The sequence below is a fragment of the Anopheles gambiae genome, chromosome 3 (assembly GCF_943734735.2).
Source record: "Anopheles gambiae chromosome 3, idAnoGambNW_F1_1, whole genome shotgun sequence".
Classification (NCBI taxonomy): Eukaryota; Metazoa; Arthropoda; class Insecta; order Diptera; family Culicidae; genus Anopheles; species Anopheles gambiae.
Window position 1 is genome coordinate 30,544,793 of NC_064602.1, and position 22,000 is coordinate 30,566,792.

At 44.4% G+C, this 22,000-nt stretch overlaps 1 protein-coding gene across 3 annotated transcripts in view; it reads left to right on the plus strand.

Annotated features, from left to right (window-relative positions):
• Positions 1-663: 663 nt before the first annotated feature.
• The window catches only part of LOC1280250 (P protein), a 61,705-nt gene continuing 40,368 nt past the window's right edge, over positions 664-22,000 (plus strand). The window contains exons 1-3 of one of the 3 annotated variants that reach the window (XM_061653175.1): positions 664-2,039; positions 8,078-9,041; positions 9,518-10,588. In XM_061653175.1, coding sequence (XP_061509159.1) covers positions 10,488-10,588 — 101 coding nt within the window. In that variant the 5' untranslated portion in view covers positions 664-2,039; positions 8,078-9,041; positions 9,518-10,487. Of the gene's footprint in view, positions 2,040-6,963; positions 7,281-7,656; positions 7,892-8,077; positions 9,042-9,517; positions 10,589-22,000 lie in introns of those variants that run through there. The other 2 variants (XM_061653176.1, XM_061653177.1) reach the window with 2 other exon arrangements.

Here is a 22,000-nt window from a genome sequence, read left to right on the forward strand (position 1 = left end):
TGCGCGGTGCTGAGAAGATCACACAGAAGCACCCGATTGTGCACGTAGTGTGCGTTGGAAATGCTCTTGTTTAGTATTCATTCGCTCTGGTGTGAGCGCGCCATCTGTCGGCAGATCAGTCTAACTAGCTTCACACACAATCCAACAACGCTTGGGTGGAAAATGTGCCCATACTCCACGCATTTTCCAGTCACTCACCAACACATCTTGAAACCTTGGAGTGGAGATTCGGTTCGTATTACGAGCTCTTTGTGTGAGCGAACAATTCTCCGAGTTTTCCGAAACATTTTCCCTCCCCAGTACGGAATGCTCGGTTAAAACAGCGTGCCGAAAGTCTGAGCGAGAGCAACTTTTCTTCTGTGGACCTCATTTTACAGTACAGAATGGAGAGAAACTCTCAGAAAACGCAGTTTGTGCTAGGTCCTGTTGGAGTATTCGGTCAACAAGTGCCCCCCGGACGATGGGAAAATCTAATGTTATTCCCTGGAAAGAGAGCGTGAGAGAAAATCGGTGAGAGAAATTGAGAATGCTAAACTATGTCGATGTGTTGGTATCTGCCTCGATTTCCCTTGTATTTTCCCTCCCGGTGGAATGGGTAAGTATGGGTGTGTTCGTTTCGACGTGCACGGCAGGACGTATTTTTCCAGAAACATGCTCCTCAGTTCGGTGCGCGTTCTCTTGGTCCAACGGTGTGGTCCAACGGTGCTCCCGGTCATCCCGGAGTGGAATGGTTTTGATGAACCGTTCTGTTACCATCATCTTGTATCTTGTTGGACTTATCTGGGGAGGCGGGGTACGGTCGTCTTGCTCAGACATCTTCCCAGCACCGTGTGCCATCGGAACCGCTGTGAACGGGACGCGCAACGTGGAACTCCGAAAGGACCACCGACAAAGTAGTAGCAAAACTCTGCGCTGATTGCTGTTTTGTGCAAAAACGTCCTCCGCCCAACGGTTGGTGGTGGTGCCTGGGCCAAACCAAAAGTGACACCAGCGGCTCTTTGTTTGTATGATTTCGTGTGCAAAAGTGTCAATTTGTCGATCTGCCACTCCGTCGTTGCCGTTAGGCCCGCTAGGGTTTCCCGTTTAACTCTCAGTAGGCGTGATTTGATTAGTGGCGAATTGTGTGCGGATGTGTGTGCGTGTGGACGCGTCCGCAAAATACCCCGTTGCAATCAAGTAGACCGTGAAGACCTAGCCGGGAGGTTTTGATTGTGGGGAGCCATCTGTGGAAGAGCAGCAAAAGTGAACAAAAGGGGAGATGTTTTTCGGGCACACCACAAAAGCGGTACTCAACGCCACACTAACGAGAGACAAATTCGTGTAATTTTTCCTCCCTGTTTTGCCAGTGCTAAAATATTCGTATCTCTGTGCTGTGCAACGGGAAGAAGCAGCGAAAGTGTTTTCCAGCTTCGCCCTTTGATGTGCGTGATTGATGGTGTGAGTCGGTGCGACAATGGACGAAATCAAAAAGTGCGAACCGTTGCGAACGTAAAAAGTGCGAAACAAATTGCAAAACTGTCGCCCGGAAAATGTGTAGCCCGGCAATGAACATCCAGAACATTTGCCCAGCCCAGCAACAGCCCAGCGCGTCCGGCCTCAGTGCCGGTGCCGGTGAGGACGACGAAGGGGAAGGCTGTAGCATTTGAAAGGTTTGCTGCGGAAAAGGAAACAGCAAACGCCTTCATCCATCCGAAACTTTCCTGCTCTGAAAAGCTCACCAGTTCGTACACTTTCAGAAGTTATTTACACCCATTTACAAAGAGTTCTCAACGGCGATTTGCCCCCTCCGTTTTATATTGAGAAGTATTCAAGTAAGAAGGGCTATTGTCGCCTTCCTTGTCGAATGAACTTTCGCTCTATCTTCCTACTTTTCATCGATGTTCGTGGCCATGCACACTTGACGGCGTTGTGAAACTGTACACGTGTACCTACTTCTACCGAAACACGGGCAGCTCTTTCGACGAGCAGGCGCTGTTACTCTGCGTAGAGTGCATTGAACGTGTGGCTGCAGTTAAATATTTACCAAACGCTTGTCCTGGGTAAGTAATTCAATATATCACCAGTGCTCCACCGAATTCCTAGACGTGCTAGGCAGACGGAAAATATTTAGGAGGAATTAGGTGGGGCTTTTCCGTGCTTCAAAGGGTTATCAAAAAGCTAACAGAAATTGGGGACAACGGCCTTAACGGGGGATGCTCATAGATAACAATTAATTTGGAAAAAGAAAGGTATACTTGCTACATGCTAAGCCACTTTACTGGAGCAGCTGGACCGATGTCGTCGCGAGGGGAATCAATTATGCCGAATGAAGCGGAAGGCTTTATTTGTAACAACGTTTTATATGACGCTGCTTATGTGAGTGGATAAGAGCATAATAATGAGGGTATTAGATACTGATGGCGAGGGAAAATCGATACCGCTGTTGCTATGAGCGATAAGAGATGGTTTTTTTTGTGTGTGTTTGATTGCAGAAGTTAGAGACTTAAGCCGATTATTGCTCCATAGCAATGTCTGGCAGGTCAAGCGCGGAGTTGATTGTGAAATCATCAATGAAGTTACTTCAAATTGAACATAATGCTACATTCTCGTTGTCAGGCTTTCTAGGAAGTTGATGGTAATGGCAATTGACGCATGTCAGTCTTGATAGAAACTGTATACATCCATTGTAGCGCTTGAACTTGAACTTCAACGTATAGACAACAATGACTTTGAAAATGTCGCATGACACTTCTCTGAAGTCTCTTAAAGCCTCTCTATCCATCGAAAGACTCATTACGCCTACAGATCGTTCCATCGGAGGTCTCAATATCCTTAATGGATCTTTCCTCAGGAATACCGTTTATTTCAGAAGCTCACGTGTTGTTGTCTTCTTCCCTCAGCGGACGCTATTCTGAACCTGCGATCGATAGGAAATTATGAAAAGTTGGGAAATTCTACCCCCTAACAGGTATAATTTCACCGCTCCCGCATGACGCTCGGAACACTATTTATAATCTCATTTCTTCGAATAGCAACTAACACTCCAGCCAAAGGCTCCCTTACCTTACTGGCGGCCGTCTACTGGCTTTCACGCATGAAATACAAAACCTCGTGATGCCGATGCCATACCTTCCCTCTGTCTGTTCGTATCAATAATTGTAAAGCCTCACTCATACGTACCACGCGGCCCGCTGTAAGGTTTCAGCTCTGGGTGGGCACGCCAAGGCACTGTCGGAGTCGGTCGGGAGCTGTGAAAAGCAGAGGACCGACCGGTTGGTAGGCTCCCTCAGCTTTCGTCTGAATGGAAATGGCCGTGAAAAGGTTCCCTTTGCCGGGAGTAGCCGGCAAGGGGAACTTGTGGCCCCATTCAGCAAACGGGTTAAAGGCATTGACGTTCGACGTTTTGACAGCGTCCGCAGTGTTGACGTTATCAGAGCCCCGTTCTAATGCGCCCGTTCGATGGGCCGGTGGAAGTCGTTTGCCGATGGTAGTGATTTGGTGTTTCCCGCTCTCTGTTGCTATTGTTCTTGCCACATAATCATCGTTGGTAAAACATCGATGGCTCATGGAAGAACACACCGGCAGTGGAGAGAGATAGAAGCGGGCGGAATGAAGAGTTTTTCAAGTGCAAATGGATGCTATAAATAAACTTTGCTAGACGTTAACAGGAACTCCGGGTCCGGTTTTTGTGTGTTGACGCCCTGTTCACACGTTTTGCTGGCTGTCGATGGAAAAAACGTAGCCTAGGTTGGAACTTCCATGTGAAGGACTCGATGTATGTTTGGGGAGGGTGGAGGTATGCCAATCGACTGGCAGAACTAGGTTGAAGTAGAGAGTCGAAAGGCCAACACTGAGCAGGCTTCTGTAGACGGGAGCATTGTTGGGCGAATTGGACTATGTTTTTCCAGTTATTGAAATCAATAATGCAATGGAAGTAGGGATAGAGATTCGGAGAATATGCATACACATAAAAGCAAATTGACATTTTGTCAAGAAATTCACAGCTATTGGAAATCAATGGCGGTTCCAAAGTAAAGAATCTGATCTGGTCTATGGTCTATTAAAAATTTATTAAAAAAAAACATCAATTAAGTATACACTCTAAATGTTTCTAAGCTATCTTAACAGGTTGCTTGTGTAACTTCAACATTATTTTTGAATTATAAACAATTCTATTAAGAAATCTTATACTCAACCCATTACACAAGCTCTTCGGTCGCAACATTTGCTACCACAACTCGTGGGAAATTGAAAAACTGTGCGTTTGACTTTCCGAAATAAATAAGCCCTCTTATGCTTCCGGTACTTTCCCACAGCTAATAGAAGGGAAAATGTAAGGCTTGAAAATTGCTATGTATTATGGACGAATGAAGCCTCCGTTCCTCGGTACACTTGGAGAGAGGAAAAGTTGGACGACATCGTTTCAGATTTCTTAAAAGCAACACTTCCTTTCCATTTTTTTTTCGTTGTGACTCAAAGAGGGTTGAGAGAAAGTATCATTTGGGGTGAATTTTGAATGAGATTTCGTTCTTCTTTCTCATGAAGTTGAAAATTCTTTGCAATGTTACAAACACGGGTTACACAAAAAACAAGAAATAATTCTCATACAACTATGCCTCAAACAGTGCGTGACAGTTCCATTGATTGGTAGCAAAGTTAGAAAAAGGAAGTGAGTCCTTTTCATGGACCGTGGGAGATCTAAAAAGCACACCAAATGAACAGTGAAATGGAAAGCTCCAAACACAAACAGTAACAAACAGTCACTTGACACTTACCATCATCATCATCATCATTGTGAAATGAATAATTCAGCAAAGGACCATTGACAACTGCTTGGGGAGCAAACAAATCGTCTGTGATGTGAAATGCGACCATCTTTAGGAAGCGATTTCCCTTCACTTACTTGTGGAGCCTTCCGTTGCGTCTTCCGATGCGTTTGAAATCGGCTTATAGTAATTGGGACGTTGAAGGGATGAGGAATGGCGCTCAATGATTGAAATTCAAAAACATTGATAACAAACTGTGTGAAGATCCATTTAGAAGCGATTGCATCCCGTTTATGATTGATGTGCTCATATTCAGAAGCATAAACACCAAGTGAAAAGTGTTTATATTTTTACAAAGAACACAGTTCACTCCACTGTTGGGCAGAAAGGCACAAGCCCGAGCTATAAAAAGCTAACTTTATCGATTTACTTCAGCACACTTGCACATACAAACACACAGAAGCATGTGTTGTGGGCTATATGCAAGCAGTGTAGTGAAAACATTACTCATAAATAAAAAATCTGCTCTCTTCATCATCCAACCGACACCGTTATTTGCCGTAGGCAGCGAGCATCCCTTCAAAGGAGCCCAACCAACACATGCACACGAGCTGCTTTCCCGATGCTTAGGTGCATTCAATTTCCCACCGGATGCCCAAGCCATCCTGCTCTGCTACTGCATCAGATTGCTACAGACGACAGCTCTTGGTGATATTCTGATGATAGACATGGTACACACATACACATAAACCTTGAGCAATGGAAATGGCGAGGTCTCGCATCAAGGGCGGACCGAATCTTTTCATACACCATCCAGAAATGGTAGACATGGCTCGCTGTTTACGCTCCCAGGCCCTGCGACTTCCAGTTCCCGTCAAATCTTCCAGCTGACTGAATCGGTGTCAGAAGGAATCTGTGTCACTTGTGTGTGCAGGAATACCGGAACTTGTCACCAAGGAGGACATGGATGACCGTGTAGGGGAATTGGCAAGGGGCACTGTTTTGTTCGAGAAAATCGTTACACTTATGCTGACTTACGTTTCGAGTCGGTATGGTTTGCACAATAGAACGCTCTATTGTGAACTATACAAAAAGGGAGGGAGTTAGTTCTGTGCATTGCCATTCTACCCGAAGCCTGACTGGTACAAAGGTGGATGCTTTGTTTGGGGAGTATGGCGCATCATGCACCTTCAGTATCATATCAAATCACCGGTGCTATTTATAGAGTCAAACTGTTTCGATTCATCATCAGTCGGGGAGGAGAAGTAGGTTCAAGAGCATCGAAGGTGTTCCACTCCCTGGCAGAACTTTTTGCCATTCTGAAGAAGGATTGACAAGGATCCAATGTGTGTCTGGTGCAATTGGAAGATGAGAAATCTTGTACGACAACAAAGATGTCCCAGCATTCGTTCGTTCTGGAAGTTCACGTGTGGGCAAAGTTTTTCAAGGCAGGGGTAGAAAAACTTTCTTCTTCATAACCGACCACCGAGGTCTTTGATTATCCTTTGTCATTCGTTTTGCTCATTGACGTAAGCTGACAGAAGTTGCCTCGGAGTTGGTTTTGCTGCTCCTATCCATGTTTCCATTTCCAAAAGTGGTCCTTTCCGTACGCTTTGATATGTTTTTGAAGGATAAAAACCCGTGTTTCTTGTTGCTCTAGCCGCTGTTAACTTTGCCGTTGAGGTTAGTTAGACGTGAACGGAGCAAAACCCTTGGCTTACAATTACTCCCCAAATTCGAAGGTACCGAACCTGAACGTGATTGGATTTTTATAGATTTCTTTTTTAAGAACCTCATTCGAGATTGCAAATGATGTTTATTCAAGGGAATGTGTGTGCGTGTGTGTTTGTGATCCGTAATTATGGTTTGGAACGGTATGGAGGCATTAGCACCGAAACCCATTGCCAAACGAAGTTAGGAATCCATTCGTTCCAAATTTAGCACGTTCGATGGGTGAGGCGAGTTTTTCGGGTGATTGAGTCGAGGGTGGGGAAATGTATTTCTCTCGATTAATAGAATAAATCTACCGCAAGTACCTTCCAGTGTTATGAACGTTATAAACATATTCGGTGCAATATTATCGGCAAGCCGTTTCAGCTGCCGGAAGCATGGAAATCTCCCTCGCTCACTCTCTGTGTTGAGCGTTGGCAGACTGGATTAGACAATAAAGTGAGCGTTGCAAGCGTCTTGGTGCGTCAGTGCCGAGCAATACCAGTACTGGACGCACCAGCTCAGACAGTTCAGCCGTACCGTATCGCCCCTCGGTTTTGCCGTGTCATCGGCGGTGATCTATTTTGATGAGATCCGTGTCTGCCGAAGCTTCAAGCGCTGCGTCGAAATCTGAGCAAAGCAGCTGCGCGTGGTATGTCTAATTTTATTCTACCAGTCGCTGGTTTTACTCCCGTTGGATCTGGTCCAGACTGTTTGTGCGAACCTTCGACGGCAGTCATGATGTTGACCCTCGGTCAAATAGCTACTACCTATCACAAACACAACGATACAGCGAGCGTTTTGCTTAAAGATCCCGGCCTATGGGTAAATAATTTGTAAATTTATGACACAATATGACGCGTGTTGAGTTTCGTGTGGATGTTATTCTCGGTAGCACCTCTAGCGCTGGCTGCTAAGAAGAAGCGAAAGATTAAAATTAGGTTGATTAGTTTGCCGCTAGAATTAAAAGGCATTTGTTGATGTTATTTTTTATTTTATCACTTCATTGTTTTGAAGCAGAGGTTGAAGAACTCCAACAGAGATACGCTATTTAGCTTAGCGGCACGAAACAAAAAACAATTAAACAAAAACAAATCAAAATAAAGAAGTAAAGTAAAAAGTGCAAATTCTCGAAAAGAGTTACTCTGGGAAGTTCCTAACCTTTCAGTGGTTTATACTTTTCTTTGTTATTCCAGACTGTTTCACTAGAATGACTACACAGTTAAAGAAAGTATGCTGTGGCTCTACCACCGGATGCTTTCAGGGTCAGCTGCCCAGCTAGTCGTGGCTTATCGCTTGTCATCCAAGCGCCCGAAAGATGGTTATGTATAATTGGTATACGATTTAGTGCCTCGTTGCGCTCCAGAAAGGCTTGTCTGTTGTAGTATTTTTTGTCCCCTGCTAGACAAACCCTCGCATCAGGAAGATAAGATTCGGTACGCTCAGTTTGGGTTAAGACAAAATTAAAGATTAGTTGAGTCTCATTTTCGGACCACCGCTGGGGGAAACGAACGACGCATTCTAATTCCAACTGTACACGAAAGTGACGAAGATAATAATTAATCGATTGTCCTTTCTTTTTGTCTATTTTTGACTGTTATTTTTTTTTTTTTTTGTTTCAGAAACTGTGTCATCGTCAGGAAGCGACAATCGTCTTCGATCTATCACACACACACTGCAGCTTGTTCGATCTTCTGTTACATGCGAGACGATCGAGACAACCGATGATCGACCGTCGTGCAGCGATCGGGCCGAATCGCTCCAATCTCGGGCAATCGGGACGCTACACCAACACTTTGCTATGAAAATTTCATCCTCCACGTTTTATTGCTAGCTGTTGGAGCTAGTTTTCCGTCGTACGGCGTACCGGTTGGATCGGTAAAGTTTTCCACAAACGTGGCGTGTGTCACGTTCGTGATTTTCGTGTGCTTTGTGTAAAACAAATCGGTAGCCAACTACATTTGTTTTACTACGGTGCTAGTGTTAAGAAAGTGAGACAGAAAGCAACCAGCTTCGTCTGCTTCAATGTGTACAATTCATCGGCAGAAAGTGATACCCGCCATTTTATTATCAGTGCAAGTAAAAAACCTCATGGCAGAAATAGCTCTCTGCAATTTTGAAGAATATTGCAAGACAAGTAACGGTCCAATGTGTGTTTGTGTTAATGTGAAGATCAGTTTGTAGTGTGCACCGTACAGTTACTGTGAGTGACCTTCATTTTGTTCCTAATTAGTGAAAAGAAGAAGAAACAACCGATCCTTTGTGATACTGCTTCAGTTGCGTTCCTTTTTACGCGTTTATAGTACCCCGATCGGGGAGTATTAATATACGCGAGCTCGAGCCTCTGCGTGTGATCGAGTGCAAGAGCAAGAGTGTCGTGCAAGGAAACCTCATATCCCATACATCCCCAAGTGCATTAGTGTTTGTGTGCAAGGGCTTCAAAGGTCAGTGCCCATTTTTTGTGTTTGTGCCACGAAACGTAACACGAAACACATAAACAAAGTATTGTTCCAGCTAGTGGACAAAATGCTCAACGACAGCAGCAGGACGGCAATCGAGCAATGACGGCTGAAAATGTACTGCAAAGTAAGTTTATTCCCTCTATACAGGTGCAGCAGGATGACGGTGGATTAGTGTGGGTTTAGGTTTTTTTGTGTTTTTGTGAAGAAAAGTATTAGTTGAAAAATTAAAATGTTTTTGTTTTTGTTTTTTGGTTTTTGCTAACTCCATCTCTTCGCGTGTCGTTTAAGTGTGAGGTTATGTATCATGAAGTAGTATAAGCCTAGCAATAAATTCATTTAGAGGGTAGAAAGTAGTCTTTTCGAAGCCTATATTTATGTTAATTCAATAATTAATAATAATAATTTAATAATTCATTACATCTCACTACTAGAAGCTATAAGATTGTATACAAAGATTAGCCTTAGTCGTAGTTAACACATAGAAATAACATTTAAATAGTAACTTTGAAATTATTCGCTTTCATCATAAAAAATAATCATAAACAAACACTGCAATCAAAATTATTAAAATAGTTTCTCTTCAACCATTTTCTTTTACAGCAGTACATCCTCATTAGTACCACTACCACCACCACCACCACAACTATCATACCGGGCGCGTAGAAACCGGTAGTTTGCCAACCGCGTTCTGTATGCCAAAATCAGCTCGCATAACCAATTGGCAAGCATAAAACGTATATTTATTGCATCATCCCCATTCGCACACGTTTAGAGCATTAGAGTGCAGGGTAGACAGGCACAAAGAAAATCGAGCGAGAAAACCAAGCGCAACAAATCCCAATCCCCATCTCCCACCGCACCATCATCATTAAGATTTTCCCCACAAAACGTTTCACGCTCTCGCACCGGTGTGCCGACGGCACAAAAGTCCGTTCGTTACCCATCTCACTGTGCGGACCCAAAGCAGTAGCGAACACGTAGAGCCATCATCTGCCATCATCATCTGCCACCGCTTCAACTAGCACAAGACTGCGTCCGAATCTGACCCGAAGTCCCGCAAAATTATCAACCGGGTGTCGTCCAAAACACACACACACAAATATTCCACGATTGCCTTCATACCAAACCAAAGATAAACCCGTTGGACGCGTGTGATCCATATTGGATCTAAGGTCCGGGTGTGTAACCCATTTTTTGGATAAATTATTAGCAATCAGAAGAAGCGGAGAGAGAACGATAAAGAGAGCGAGAAGTAAAGATATACAAATCCCTTCAGGTCTTTCCCTGTTTGTTGGTTGGATTTAGACTTTGAAGGCCTCTCTACCACTCCAAGGGCAGTAAATTAAATCGCCGCAAACACAAACCCTGCTCTCAGGTCTCTAGTACTACTGTCAGGAATAGTACGTCATCCCCTGGCGACTACCCGTTTGCCGCCACTTCCTCACCAGAGCTTCAGCAGACGAGAGGGGCGAGCTATTTTGTAGTGGGAAGTTTGGCCACCCGGCAGAGAGGCAACAAACCGCAGTAGGCAGACACGGTGGCGGACCGACGCAAAAAGAAGGGCCCGGAAATGCCGAAAAATCTGCGACCACCAACGTCGACCAGTGCGTACGGACGCATTGGGCTGGTGCCGGAATCGGACGATTCGCTCCACAGCCAGGAAGTGGAACCGTGAGTTTGCATACACCTTGACCCCATTTATGTACACTGTTTGTGCCCTTTGGTTTTACACGACCCTGACATACACAACATCTCCCATTTAGGGCTTAGTTAGACTGTGTGTGGTTGTTGTGTTGATGTTGTGACTGTGCTCTGTGTCCATGTGTCCTTTCTGTGCTTTTAATAACTGTGATTGTCCCCGTCTGTGTGTGTTTTGCTTTATCTGTACTAAACAAATCAAATTTCTAGACTAACATCTCGATTGATTTCTGTATGTGTTGTAATAACGAGTGTTATAAAAAATCTTTGGGGAAAACATTGTTCAAGTTCGCGGAATTCGTTCGCAATGTGTGCATTCGTCACATTCCATCGCTAATTAATTTGATAATGAACAAACGCCCAAGAACCTCACGCCGCTGTGTGTGCATTCGTTTCATCCCGGAATTTGGCCCGTTAATTGTGCCGATTTCGTCCGCAAATCATTCCATTCCCTGGAATGTCACATAAATTTTCCACCGACACTCATCAAAGAAGCTGACACCGCTGATGGAGACGCATGGTTTTGTGGAGCGTGTGCGCGGATGGGTAAGATCTCGCGTGCTGCTGCTGCCTCGCGCTAATTGATTTTTTATCTCATTCGGTCCACATCCATCACGAAGAAGTACAGCGCGGCCGTGCTCTTTGATCGGCCGTGTCCATCGTAAGACGTTGTGTTATGATGGATCCGTGCTGGGTGCGGGACACACAAACGGTCGGATCCCGTTGACTGCCCGTTGATTGACGGTAAATGATGGTCATTTGGAGTCTGGAACGCGTTTGGATGAACCTGTGGACGGCGGCTGCTACGGTCTGGTCGACGGCAGGTCCCATCATTCCACCCATCATCAGTTGCGCTGGCCACGGGTGAATGATTATGATGATTAATTGATTTTCCTGCTTGTTGACTGCACGAATGCACTCGACGGGGATAGATGGAGGGGGTGTCCATTCCTTTGCCGAAGCAGGTCAAGAGGTCGACCGAATGAGAAGTGGATGTGTAACATTGTGCACGTAAGTTTTGTCCTCATGAGCGCGGTGTTGAAAAGGGCCGAACGATGATGAATTGCCTGCCTATCGAGCTGAAAGATTCTAGGATAAGATTATAGGCAACAAAGTTGGTGGAAGTTAGATGAGATAGAGGCGATTGTTGCTACAAACAAGAGTTTTTTTCAAAATGTCCTTCAAAACAATGGAAGTACGTAGTTCATGGGTGATTTTGCTACCAGTACTCGTGCGTAAATTTGAAAGTGCAATTTGCTATTGCTTATTGCTCAATCTCAACCTTACATCCATGATAGACATAAAACTATCACATGGAAATTTAAATTAGATTTAATAGTCCATTGCATGCGGCATCTATCATCCGAGAGCCTAAAAGCAATTACTTTTAGGCGTACTTTCGAGCATGGTTCAATTATCATAAATTAAGGAACAAAAACAAAACCAATCTAGTGACACCGTGCCATCGTTTGGCCTCAATTTCACAACATCCTGAGACCTCCCGGCGTCCATAACTGCTGCCGTGCCGACTAATTAGAGCATATTAAGCGTCGCCCAAACGCGTCATTAAGCGGACGCCACCCTGTCTCACCCTGTCTCGTTGTAAATTTTACAAACTCAAGCGCGGTCCACCCACTAGCACAAATAGCGCGTAAATTGTGCCCAGATTAGGAAATCGTTCCGCAGACAAAACAACAACCGCGTCGCGTCGGAAATGGAAAGTTCAATGACGATTTAACCTTTCTCCCTTTCGTGTGCGTGCCCGAAGAGTCCCCCAAAAAAACATCGTCAATAGAGCCTTAACGAGTCGCGGGCGTTGTAAATTATTCCGTACGCACGTTGGGAAATTGGATCTTGGATCCTCGTTCCGCCAGCGCTCGATTTAAAAGTCGGGCTAGGTGAGCTAATTGCGTGCACCCACCCTCATCCAATTTGCCGGTTCTCTCGAAAGGTCACCGATCAAACATTAACGAAAACTTTTCATCGTCCTCTGCTCTTCGATGTGGCCGGTCGATTGGCATAGATGCTGATGTCAGCCAAATGTAGGCTGCAAACGCGTACGCCATCATACGCCCCAGCACTATCCTAATGTGGCCGTGGTGGGCTCCAACACAGATTGGAGCAATTGGTCGTACGGGTAGGGAAAGAAAAACAAACAAACGCTTCACGCGATAACTGGAGGTGATTGAACTGGGACGAACAGAGGAGAATGTTTTCCTGTTTTCTGTACCGTTTCCGAAAGGTTACTGACATTGCGGGATGCTCAAACAGCAATGATGTTGTCATTCAGACATCAAGACTCCATGAAAGCAGACTCCTGTCCTTCACATGTCGGGAACGTTGCTACGCAGTGTCGGAGGGTCGAGTAAATGACTTTCGTCTTTGGAGCATACTTGAGATTGAACGTTTTATTTTGCTCCCTGCAGGTGTACAGACATCGGGCTTTTGTCTGAAGTAAGCAAAGTGCCCGCTTTTCCAGGAGAATGAGACACCAAAATCAAAGAGGAAATAAGGTTGACATGGCCAACAAAAAAGCGCCCCGTACGAAAACAATCAACAAGACCCAAAGGACTCGTACTCGCTCTAGCTTGCCGGCAAGCGAAACGGATCCGAAACAAATGTTAAGTCATTCGGAAGAGCCGTTCAATTGAAATAACTTCTCCCCTGAAGTGTGCAGTGAGTCGGAAAAAAACAGATCTAATGATTTTATTATCGATCGGAGCGCAAAAGCGTTCCATTATTTTCGATCGTCTCTGCGTTTGATCGGGCGAACAAAAACAATTACAAAGTTTTCCGCTTGTTTTGTTTTTCTGTTCTTTTTATCATCAGCGACAGCGGCTGGTTAAGCGGACAAACGAGAAGGCATCATTTATCTCCAGTATTTTGCAGTTTTTTTTGTGCAGAGCTTTTTTGTTTTGGCTGATAGCCAAAAGATGAAAGGTTAACTTCTTGGAATTGCTACCCGGTAATGTTCACATTGGACCGCCCTTGGGCATCGCTAGGGTGATTCTTGGGAAATCAATGTCGTGACCTTGACATTCACGCCTCGGAACGCGGGCCACGGATTAACATTTACCAATTTACAGCATCGCGAAGCGGGTGCTAAAAGTGGATGCAGAAGCTGATCATAATTTCACTTCGCTGCTCGTTATGCTTTTCCAGAACGATGAAGATTAAATTGAGCGATATGCAAAAACCTTCGTCTAGGATCTTGTTTGGGGGAAAATGAAAGAACAATTTCTCGAATGTTGGACGGAAAAGTTTAGTTACATTTTAACGAGCTCTATAGGAAAAATGTAGAAGAAAGGTGCTTTGTTGAAATGTTATTTGAATATAAATAAGTTCTTGCAACTATTGTGACAGGGGCATTTGCAGTACTAGGTCGTGATTGTACTGATTGCGATATTAGCGGCTTGATGGTCCGTTTGATAGACCAATCGACTCCTACAAGACCGAACAGAGGATGTATTCCCGTCCAGATCGTCCTGGAATACGGTTAATATTCGATGAAGAACAAGTCAACGTGTGTCTTATAAAGGTCACCGGCATGATCGAGCTTGGGTCCGACTAGCGCCAACGAATGTTATGCTAAAAGAAGCTTCTATTGATTAAAATTCTAATTAACAAGTGTAAAATACTTGCCACTGGCTGGGAAATATTAATTATGCCGTCTAGAACGTTTATTACTCTTTCATCGAAGCAGCTCAAGCAGAAGAAACACTTCATGTGTACCACACTTTCCACATTGATTTGACACACTTTGCAGCTACGCGTCAGAAGTCTCCAAGGTCAGGTATTACACTTTGACTTATACTTTTTTTGTTGCTCTACCTTTGCCTTTGAAAGGGACAACCTTAAAGTGTAATAAATACACCAGCGCAGTATCATTTTTCCTTCCAGCGCGTTGGGAAAACTTATAAAGAAAGCTCAACAAAAAGCGTCCAGGCAAAAGGGCGTAAAGGGAGAGAGAGATTGTTTCTTTTGCCTTCATTGCCGTTTGCGTGCAATATGAAGTTCATGTGGCGTTGTTTAAAAATCCAACCTTATGACCCGGTCCTGGTGACACTTTGTATGATGCAGTTGGGGTTTTTTCTTTCTTACTTTCTCTATGTTTCGTTCCTCACTTGCGCATAGCAGCGGTGCAAGCGCATGCGTTGCTAAGTCACGGCGTACGGCTTTCTCTTTCTTTCCCTGGCACCTAACGGTGACGCGTGTAATCCTTACCCCGTTCACGGACAGGAAGATGCATATTTTCCGCTTCGCTGGGTGTTTGCACTTGCTCTACCTCACACGGTGCCACGCTGCAGTATGCAAGGGTCGATGGGCAAACACGTGTACGCTTGTGAGGTGGCTTTTTTTAAGCGTGTTTGCTAGCCTTTTAGTTTTACGCTTTCACCCACGTGTCACGTGGGAGCTGTGATTGATGGCCGAAGCTCTAAAAAACCATCCCTATAAAGGAAAATATCCTACGGAAATGCAGTAACCTTAAATGTTGTTTTATGCAGATGGAGAAGAAAAAAACAGTGAAAAAAAACCTCTAAATCCTCAGTGGAGAGTATAATCAACAGTGTCAGCAATTTTGAGATGAAGACAACAATTTTTACAATGCAAACCTTCAAAAACGCAACAATGTTCCTCCGCCGGTGCTATCAATTTAGGCCAAGAGCATCGTTTGTGTCAACATGTGCCATTCTATTCCAATCCGGTCCGTTTAGCTTCCTGTTTGCTACAACCAATTCCAAGCTGCAACAATTAATCTCATAGCCTCATCTACAGACAAATCGTGATGCACTTTGACAACGGTTCTAATTGTGCGCAAGTTCACGAGCGTGTGCGTGTGTGTGTTCCGAGACTAATGGCTAGAAGAAGGAAAAAGAGAAGGTAAACCAGCAAAAGGTGTTCGTGGGAAGCCACACCATTTAATGCTACAAATAAGCACAGTGCTTTAGATCCAGTATAGCGATCGCGCGCTCTCGACCGCATGAAGGATGCGGTACGAACGCATCAGCAAAACGGTAGCACAACAAAACAAACAACCGAGACGCACTTGCAACCATTGTCAAATGGCAGCCGCGGCGTTAAAAGTTCTCATGCGATGATCTCAAGATTTGTAAGTGCCAGCAGCAGGTTCAGGGCTCCAACGTCGCTGACTCATAGCCCCCGGGGCCGATCAATAGCGTCCGGAGACATTGAGACGGCAGTAAAAGCTGTGCACAAGCTGTGCAGTCGCGTAGGAAAATGCCACCGTACGTCACAGGAGGGGCGACAGAAGCGAAAAGGCTACTGTTAATGTAGATGCAATCGTCTTAGCCACTTGAACGGGGAGCAGTTTAAAGGTTAGGGTTGCAGATTGGAGGTAACATATTTTACAGTGCAAATGCTCATTAAGTTTAATGAGATGAGAGTTTAATTTGAAATTTATTTAACTGTTATTGAAATGTGTTCACCATAAAATAAGCTACAATTTACAAGTATGCAAGCGTCCACAAACCATACGTTTAAATATTTAACAAAAAAAAAACAATCCAATTTATCTTCGGCTGTTGACCTTTAAGTAAAGGTCCTTTCTTCGGCCCAACACACAAAAAAATACACCTCCAAAATGAAGCCAGCTTTCGACATTTTATGTAAATTACATACCATACCCGTTCGATGCCGCACTGGCGTCCCAGGCTGGGTGAAAATGTATGAGGGTATGAGCACAAAAGCATGTAAGCAAGTATTTATCCTTCGTAAAACCCTCTGACCCTCTCTGTCAAGGGCGTACTAACACTGGTGTGGTATTGAAAATTTCATCCACCAAACGGCTTTTACCGCTTGTTCCATGCTCTCTTTCATCGGAAGGGCGTAATGCTAGTCGCGCTGCAGTATCAATAATGCAGGTGGTTAAATTAGTGTGCGATGCATGTTGTCACGAAAGCGTGGCGTTTCGCGTGGAGGTCATCGTAATTAGTGGTAATCGAACCACTTGGGTTTACGGGGGTAGAAAAATCGGATGGAAAAACAAACCATTTTGAATTGCCTCGAAAGGGAGAGAAAGAGAAAGCAACAGAGCTGACAGTGTGTTAGAATGGTGTATGGCAAGGGGCTTTCGAAATTGTTCTGAATGCCGACTGAATCGTCTGGAATTTGGGATGCCAAACACGCGCTAACGTGCGCGCCGATACGTGACTGCACTTTGATGAGCCTGAGGAACATCTTTTCCACGTTTTCCACGAACGCAACATTAGCGGGGTTTTTTTTTGCGATTCAAACGAAATGTGTTCTGTGTTCGTGGTATTGGCTGAAAATGAGATCCTGGAAAGCCGAGCGAAAGTGAAAAATTGTTTCCGATTACCTTAAGTATGTTGTTTTGGAGAGTGATTGCCCCTTGGTAGCAATTGAAACTTACAAATAGCATTTCGGATACGTTCTTTAACCTTATATGAACTGATAATAATCTTTCTGATGCTTGCAAAGATTCTTCAACAAGCTGTCAATAATCATAGCAATATTAGCAATATTTGCTTCATTATGTTGACTATGTTGAAATGCGATTTTAAGGTTTGGGAAATCCTGTTCTGAACTTGATATCAATTATCACGAATTAATTCTCAGGCGTTTATTAAATCACTACGAGAATTAGGCTCCTTTAACACTGCAATTTGTCTCACAGAAGTTTACAAAACTGTATAAACATTTAATCTCTAACCACTTACGAGCAACAGCGTCGTTGTTTGCACCCCTTAAATGAAGTCTTTTGATTCCGAGAAACTTTGGAGCGCTTTTCCAGTGTAGCAACGCCATCTCACGAAACTCGACGTGGTATACATTTTCCCTCATCCCACACACACAAACTCACTGTTAAATATTTACGAGAAAAGACAACCACATTTCCATCAACTTTTAAGTGGTCGTTACGCACTCCCTCCGGCGGGCTGGGCTGGCAATCAAACGCACATATTCATCAGCATCAGCTACATCCCCCATTTCTGCTTTGCATTAAAGACGTACCCACGTGCCGGCCTCATGATACCGTCGCATGGTCTTGGCGAAGGAAAAGCTTATCCACGGCAGCACTTCATTTGAATAAGCCATTTTGTACAAAGAGCAGCCAATGTGCGAATTTTATACCATTTTTTTTGTGTTCGTTCGTTCTCTCTGTCTCTATGGCGTTGGCGGAGCGGGCACCGTGGCCCATGTTGTGGAGTGGCTTCCGAGAGGCCATTGGTCTTCGGGAAGAAGTTACGACCGGTCGCGACTGGCTGTGGTCGGACTTTTCCCGGAATGATTAATCAAGCCAGCCGAACGAGCTGCTGAAAGCAAACTGTCGACGAAAGGTTCCCTTTCGTTGGTTTCCTTTTTTTCTACTTCGTTGATTTCTCGCCTCCCCTTTCTTTCACCTACAAATACACACAGATACACCAGCACACACAGGATATCGTTGGCGATATGGCGTGGACTTGTAGCGCTCCGAATGCCATTCAATTTAACAGCCATTGCTGTTTGCAAACAATCAACTCGATTGAATTTAATCTCCGTCCTACTCCTTGTTGGCGTTCGAGTGGACTGGCTTCTCATTTTTTCTGTTTTTATTTCTTCAGTCAACAGTTTCTATGTATTTTTTTGCCGCCCTGTTTGCTTATTTGTTTATCGGTGGTGGAACATTTAGTTTTATCCTAAACCTCTCATTATCATCCGCGTGTTTGCTTGAGGGCATGATAAAAATAAACAAACCCCCGGTCAAAAATGGATGACACATTACAGTGATAAGAGGCAGCAAAAATCGATTCGCTCGTCCCATTCCGAATGAAAAAAAAAAAACAAAACCTCTCCAACGCGACTCTGTTTGGGGATGAGTCGTATCCTAATGGTTGCGCCCTAGACGAGACATGCCCAGCAGCGCCGAGACTTGGCTGGCTTGGAAGGGGCTTTTTATCTTCATTTCCTCAATCTTTCCTTTCTCTCACAGCCGCCAAAGCCCATGCTGACAATGACGCTTTTCTTCTACTTCTCTTATTTATTTCCCAACACATACACACACACACACACACACACACACACACACACACACACACACACACACACACACACACACACACACACACACACACACACACACACACACACACACACACACACACACACACACACACACACACACACACACACAACTTTACTAATATTTGTGCGTATCTCCCGCCAGCCATGATGGTTTGGGATTGCTTTACGGTTTTGCTATGATTATTTGTGCTGTTTGTGTAAGCTCATTTTTGTTTGTGCGGCTTTTGGGCAGGAATTTCCGGCGAGAAATGCTTCCACTGATTTTCTACCACAATAAATCCGAGTGAGCGGGATTAGCGGAGAGAGGCTCCTCGCATGCTCCCCGGTAGTATTTTCTCGTTTCGTTGGGTTTCCCATGCTTAAGATGCTACACGTGCCGTGTGTATTAGTACGTACAGGGACGCTTTCTTCGCCTGCTTCTTTGGGGAAAACATTTTGCTACATTCCGCAAACCGCAACAAAAACAAGAGACTGGAATGGTTGGTACGATACACGAAGAGCTTCCATTCATCTTGATATACCTTTTTTGGGAGGAAATATTAAGGTAAAATAAAGGATACAAGCTTATATTTTTTTAATGAATTGTTTTCTCCAAAAAACGCCTAAACATGCCTTAATTTGTGGTAGGGAAAATATTTCACGGTTCATTAGGGCGAGCCACGTGGCAACGGTTTTAGTATGCAGGATGTCCATTTATTCGTAACATCCAACCAGGTACCTTCAAGGTATGGTAAGGCACAGATTTATGCCAAATACCGTGCAAATCCAACACGACATTCAACATCTTCCGAGGCCAACGAGCAGGGACTGGTTGATCGAGAATGGCATAAATCTGTTGCGGATGTCGCAAATTTCCGACACACAAACTGGGCGGTTCCCAGAATGGTGTACAGAATTGTTGGCGTCACCATCGTCGTCGTCGTCGCTGTCACTGTGTCACCGTGGGATTCTATTACGATGCGATGCGTAATGGGTTTTCGGTGGCTAAATTGATGCTAAACTGTAAGCGACGCGAATATTTCACAAATAGTAAGCGAAGCCACGCTATGAGTCGCCCGGACTCTTAAAGGTCGGATGTTCTTGCTCGTGATGCTCTTTCTACTTCTGTACCGGAAGGAAATTCAACAGAAAGAAGCGAACATCCTCTTCCAATCGTGAGAATGATTCAAACCGAGCAGCTAACGGCAGGTGCGAACGACCGGGAACCAATTCATCCAGTCGGTTCTAGACGAACTGTGTCTACAGATACCGATAGTGCTGTTAGCAGCAATCGAACGTGATTGATGCCACACCGTGTGACGTAAGAGGATTTGTCCAAGTGACGAAATCTATTTCAACCAGCCTGGGAGAAGATTAAACTCCGGACAGGGTGAAAGCGGATTCGATTCACTAGAATTCTCATCTTCTTGTCCCCCGGTTTGTGTAATGGCCTTATTTAACCGGTATTGTTTTACATCCTTTGACGCTGATGGGTTAGTGCGGTTCTTTTTGCGGAGATGGCAATCCATTGATTACATCAGGATTTTCGAGAGCCTTTCAACTTGTTGGCTGTAAATGGCTTTATACCATTTCTAGGAACATTCTATCGATGCGAAATTTCAATTACGTGGGAAATTAATGCGTAACCGAGAGAAAAGGATGATCGTTCCGAACTGGTTACGTTAACTAAGCGTTGATTATAATCAAATTGAATGCAATTAAGCATCGTCAATACCTCAATTTGGTCAAAGTTGATACAAAGTTGATTAAAAGGGGGTCCTTTTCTTTTAGTGAATTCTCCGAAAATGAGAAACTATATTGTCTTTACCTCTCGAAAGGCTGTATAGCCCGGCATGGTCGCCTAGGTCGTTACGCCAATAAGATGAAGGAGAAGAAGATATTGGCTATTCCAGAAAGTAAAAACAAAATAATAAGATGTTTTCAAGGTTTTCCTGAGAAAACAGAAGAATTGTTAGAGCAACAGAGCTATTGAATGTTCATAGACTGTAACAAATCAAAAACGACTTTAAAGTCCTGTTCGTCGGGCATTATTTATATAACGTCATGAACTATCAATTCTAAGCAAGTCTAGCATTTCGTTACGCAACTGAAGATCTTAAAAGTTTTTCGATTGCATCCTTGACTCCAAATAATTCCAGTTTCCTTGAATTTCTTGAAACCTGTAAAGTGAATCTTATTTTCTGGAAAATTCAACATTTCGCTCCATGTATAAGTACACCTTTACTCCATGTATATACCTTTACTTTGAAGAAAAGGTGTAATGCTTGCCTTTTAAATAATGTCTCTTCCAATTAAAAATAGCTCAATAGTTCTTTATAATACTTGAATCTAATTATCAAATCAAACACGACTCGAAGGCACGGCTGCAACCTTGTCAATCAAATCTGCATCACCGTATATCGCCAGGTAGAGTTGCATGATGAAGCCAACAAAAAAGACTATTCCATCCGCTTCTATCATCAACCGTCCACCGACGCTCCGTGGAGGCGCGGGAGAAGATTTACGGTCCATCCATCACGCAACAGCACGTTATAGCCCAGGGCCCGGCATGTCAATGGAGTTGACGAATAACCCAGCGCCCCGTTCTCCAGAAACAGACCAGCCCAACCATATGGTTCATATGCACAATAGTGCACACTGTGTGTTTATCAAAATGCTGCCCTATACAACCAACGCGATGCATTCTGGTTGTTCTGCAAACACGTCTGCAGCCAGCCGTCAAACGGAACGCGCCGTCGAACGGAGTGCGTTCCGAAACGCCAGCCGACGTGCGCCATTGTTACCTTGTTTGCGCGTGATCATGTGCCACCAAATCGCCGTTGGGGACTGCAGGTTGGACGGCGTCCGATTGTCCATCAGTACCACCGGTCTTGATCGTCTTGATCGTTCTGCGTACTTGGCCCCGCACCGAACGGGGATGATGATGATGATTCCGGTGGCAAATGAACGGCTTGACGACAACCTCCCCATTTGCCGTACAAGGATTTATTGCACGTTTGTCCTTACGGAGGTGTTTGAAAGCGATCTTAATTATGAATAATAAAAAAAACACCAACCGACACTTCAACACACGCAACTTATTCGCCTACAGTCGTGTTAGTTAGGCGACAGTGTCACCGTGGTGTGATATTTCGATTACAATTCACCACTTGAGTATGTTCGGTAGGATAAGGCGTACCAAGCGAAATCGATAGCTGTTTGTTTTGTTTTGTTTTATTGATTCCTCACTCACTCACTCACTTTGTCCGTCTCATTCTCACACGCTTAACCAAATTCATCTTCGCGTGTTGCGCGACATATTCGCGAATTCCTGCGAAGGTCGGCTCCGTGCGAGCGGAGGGG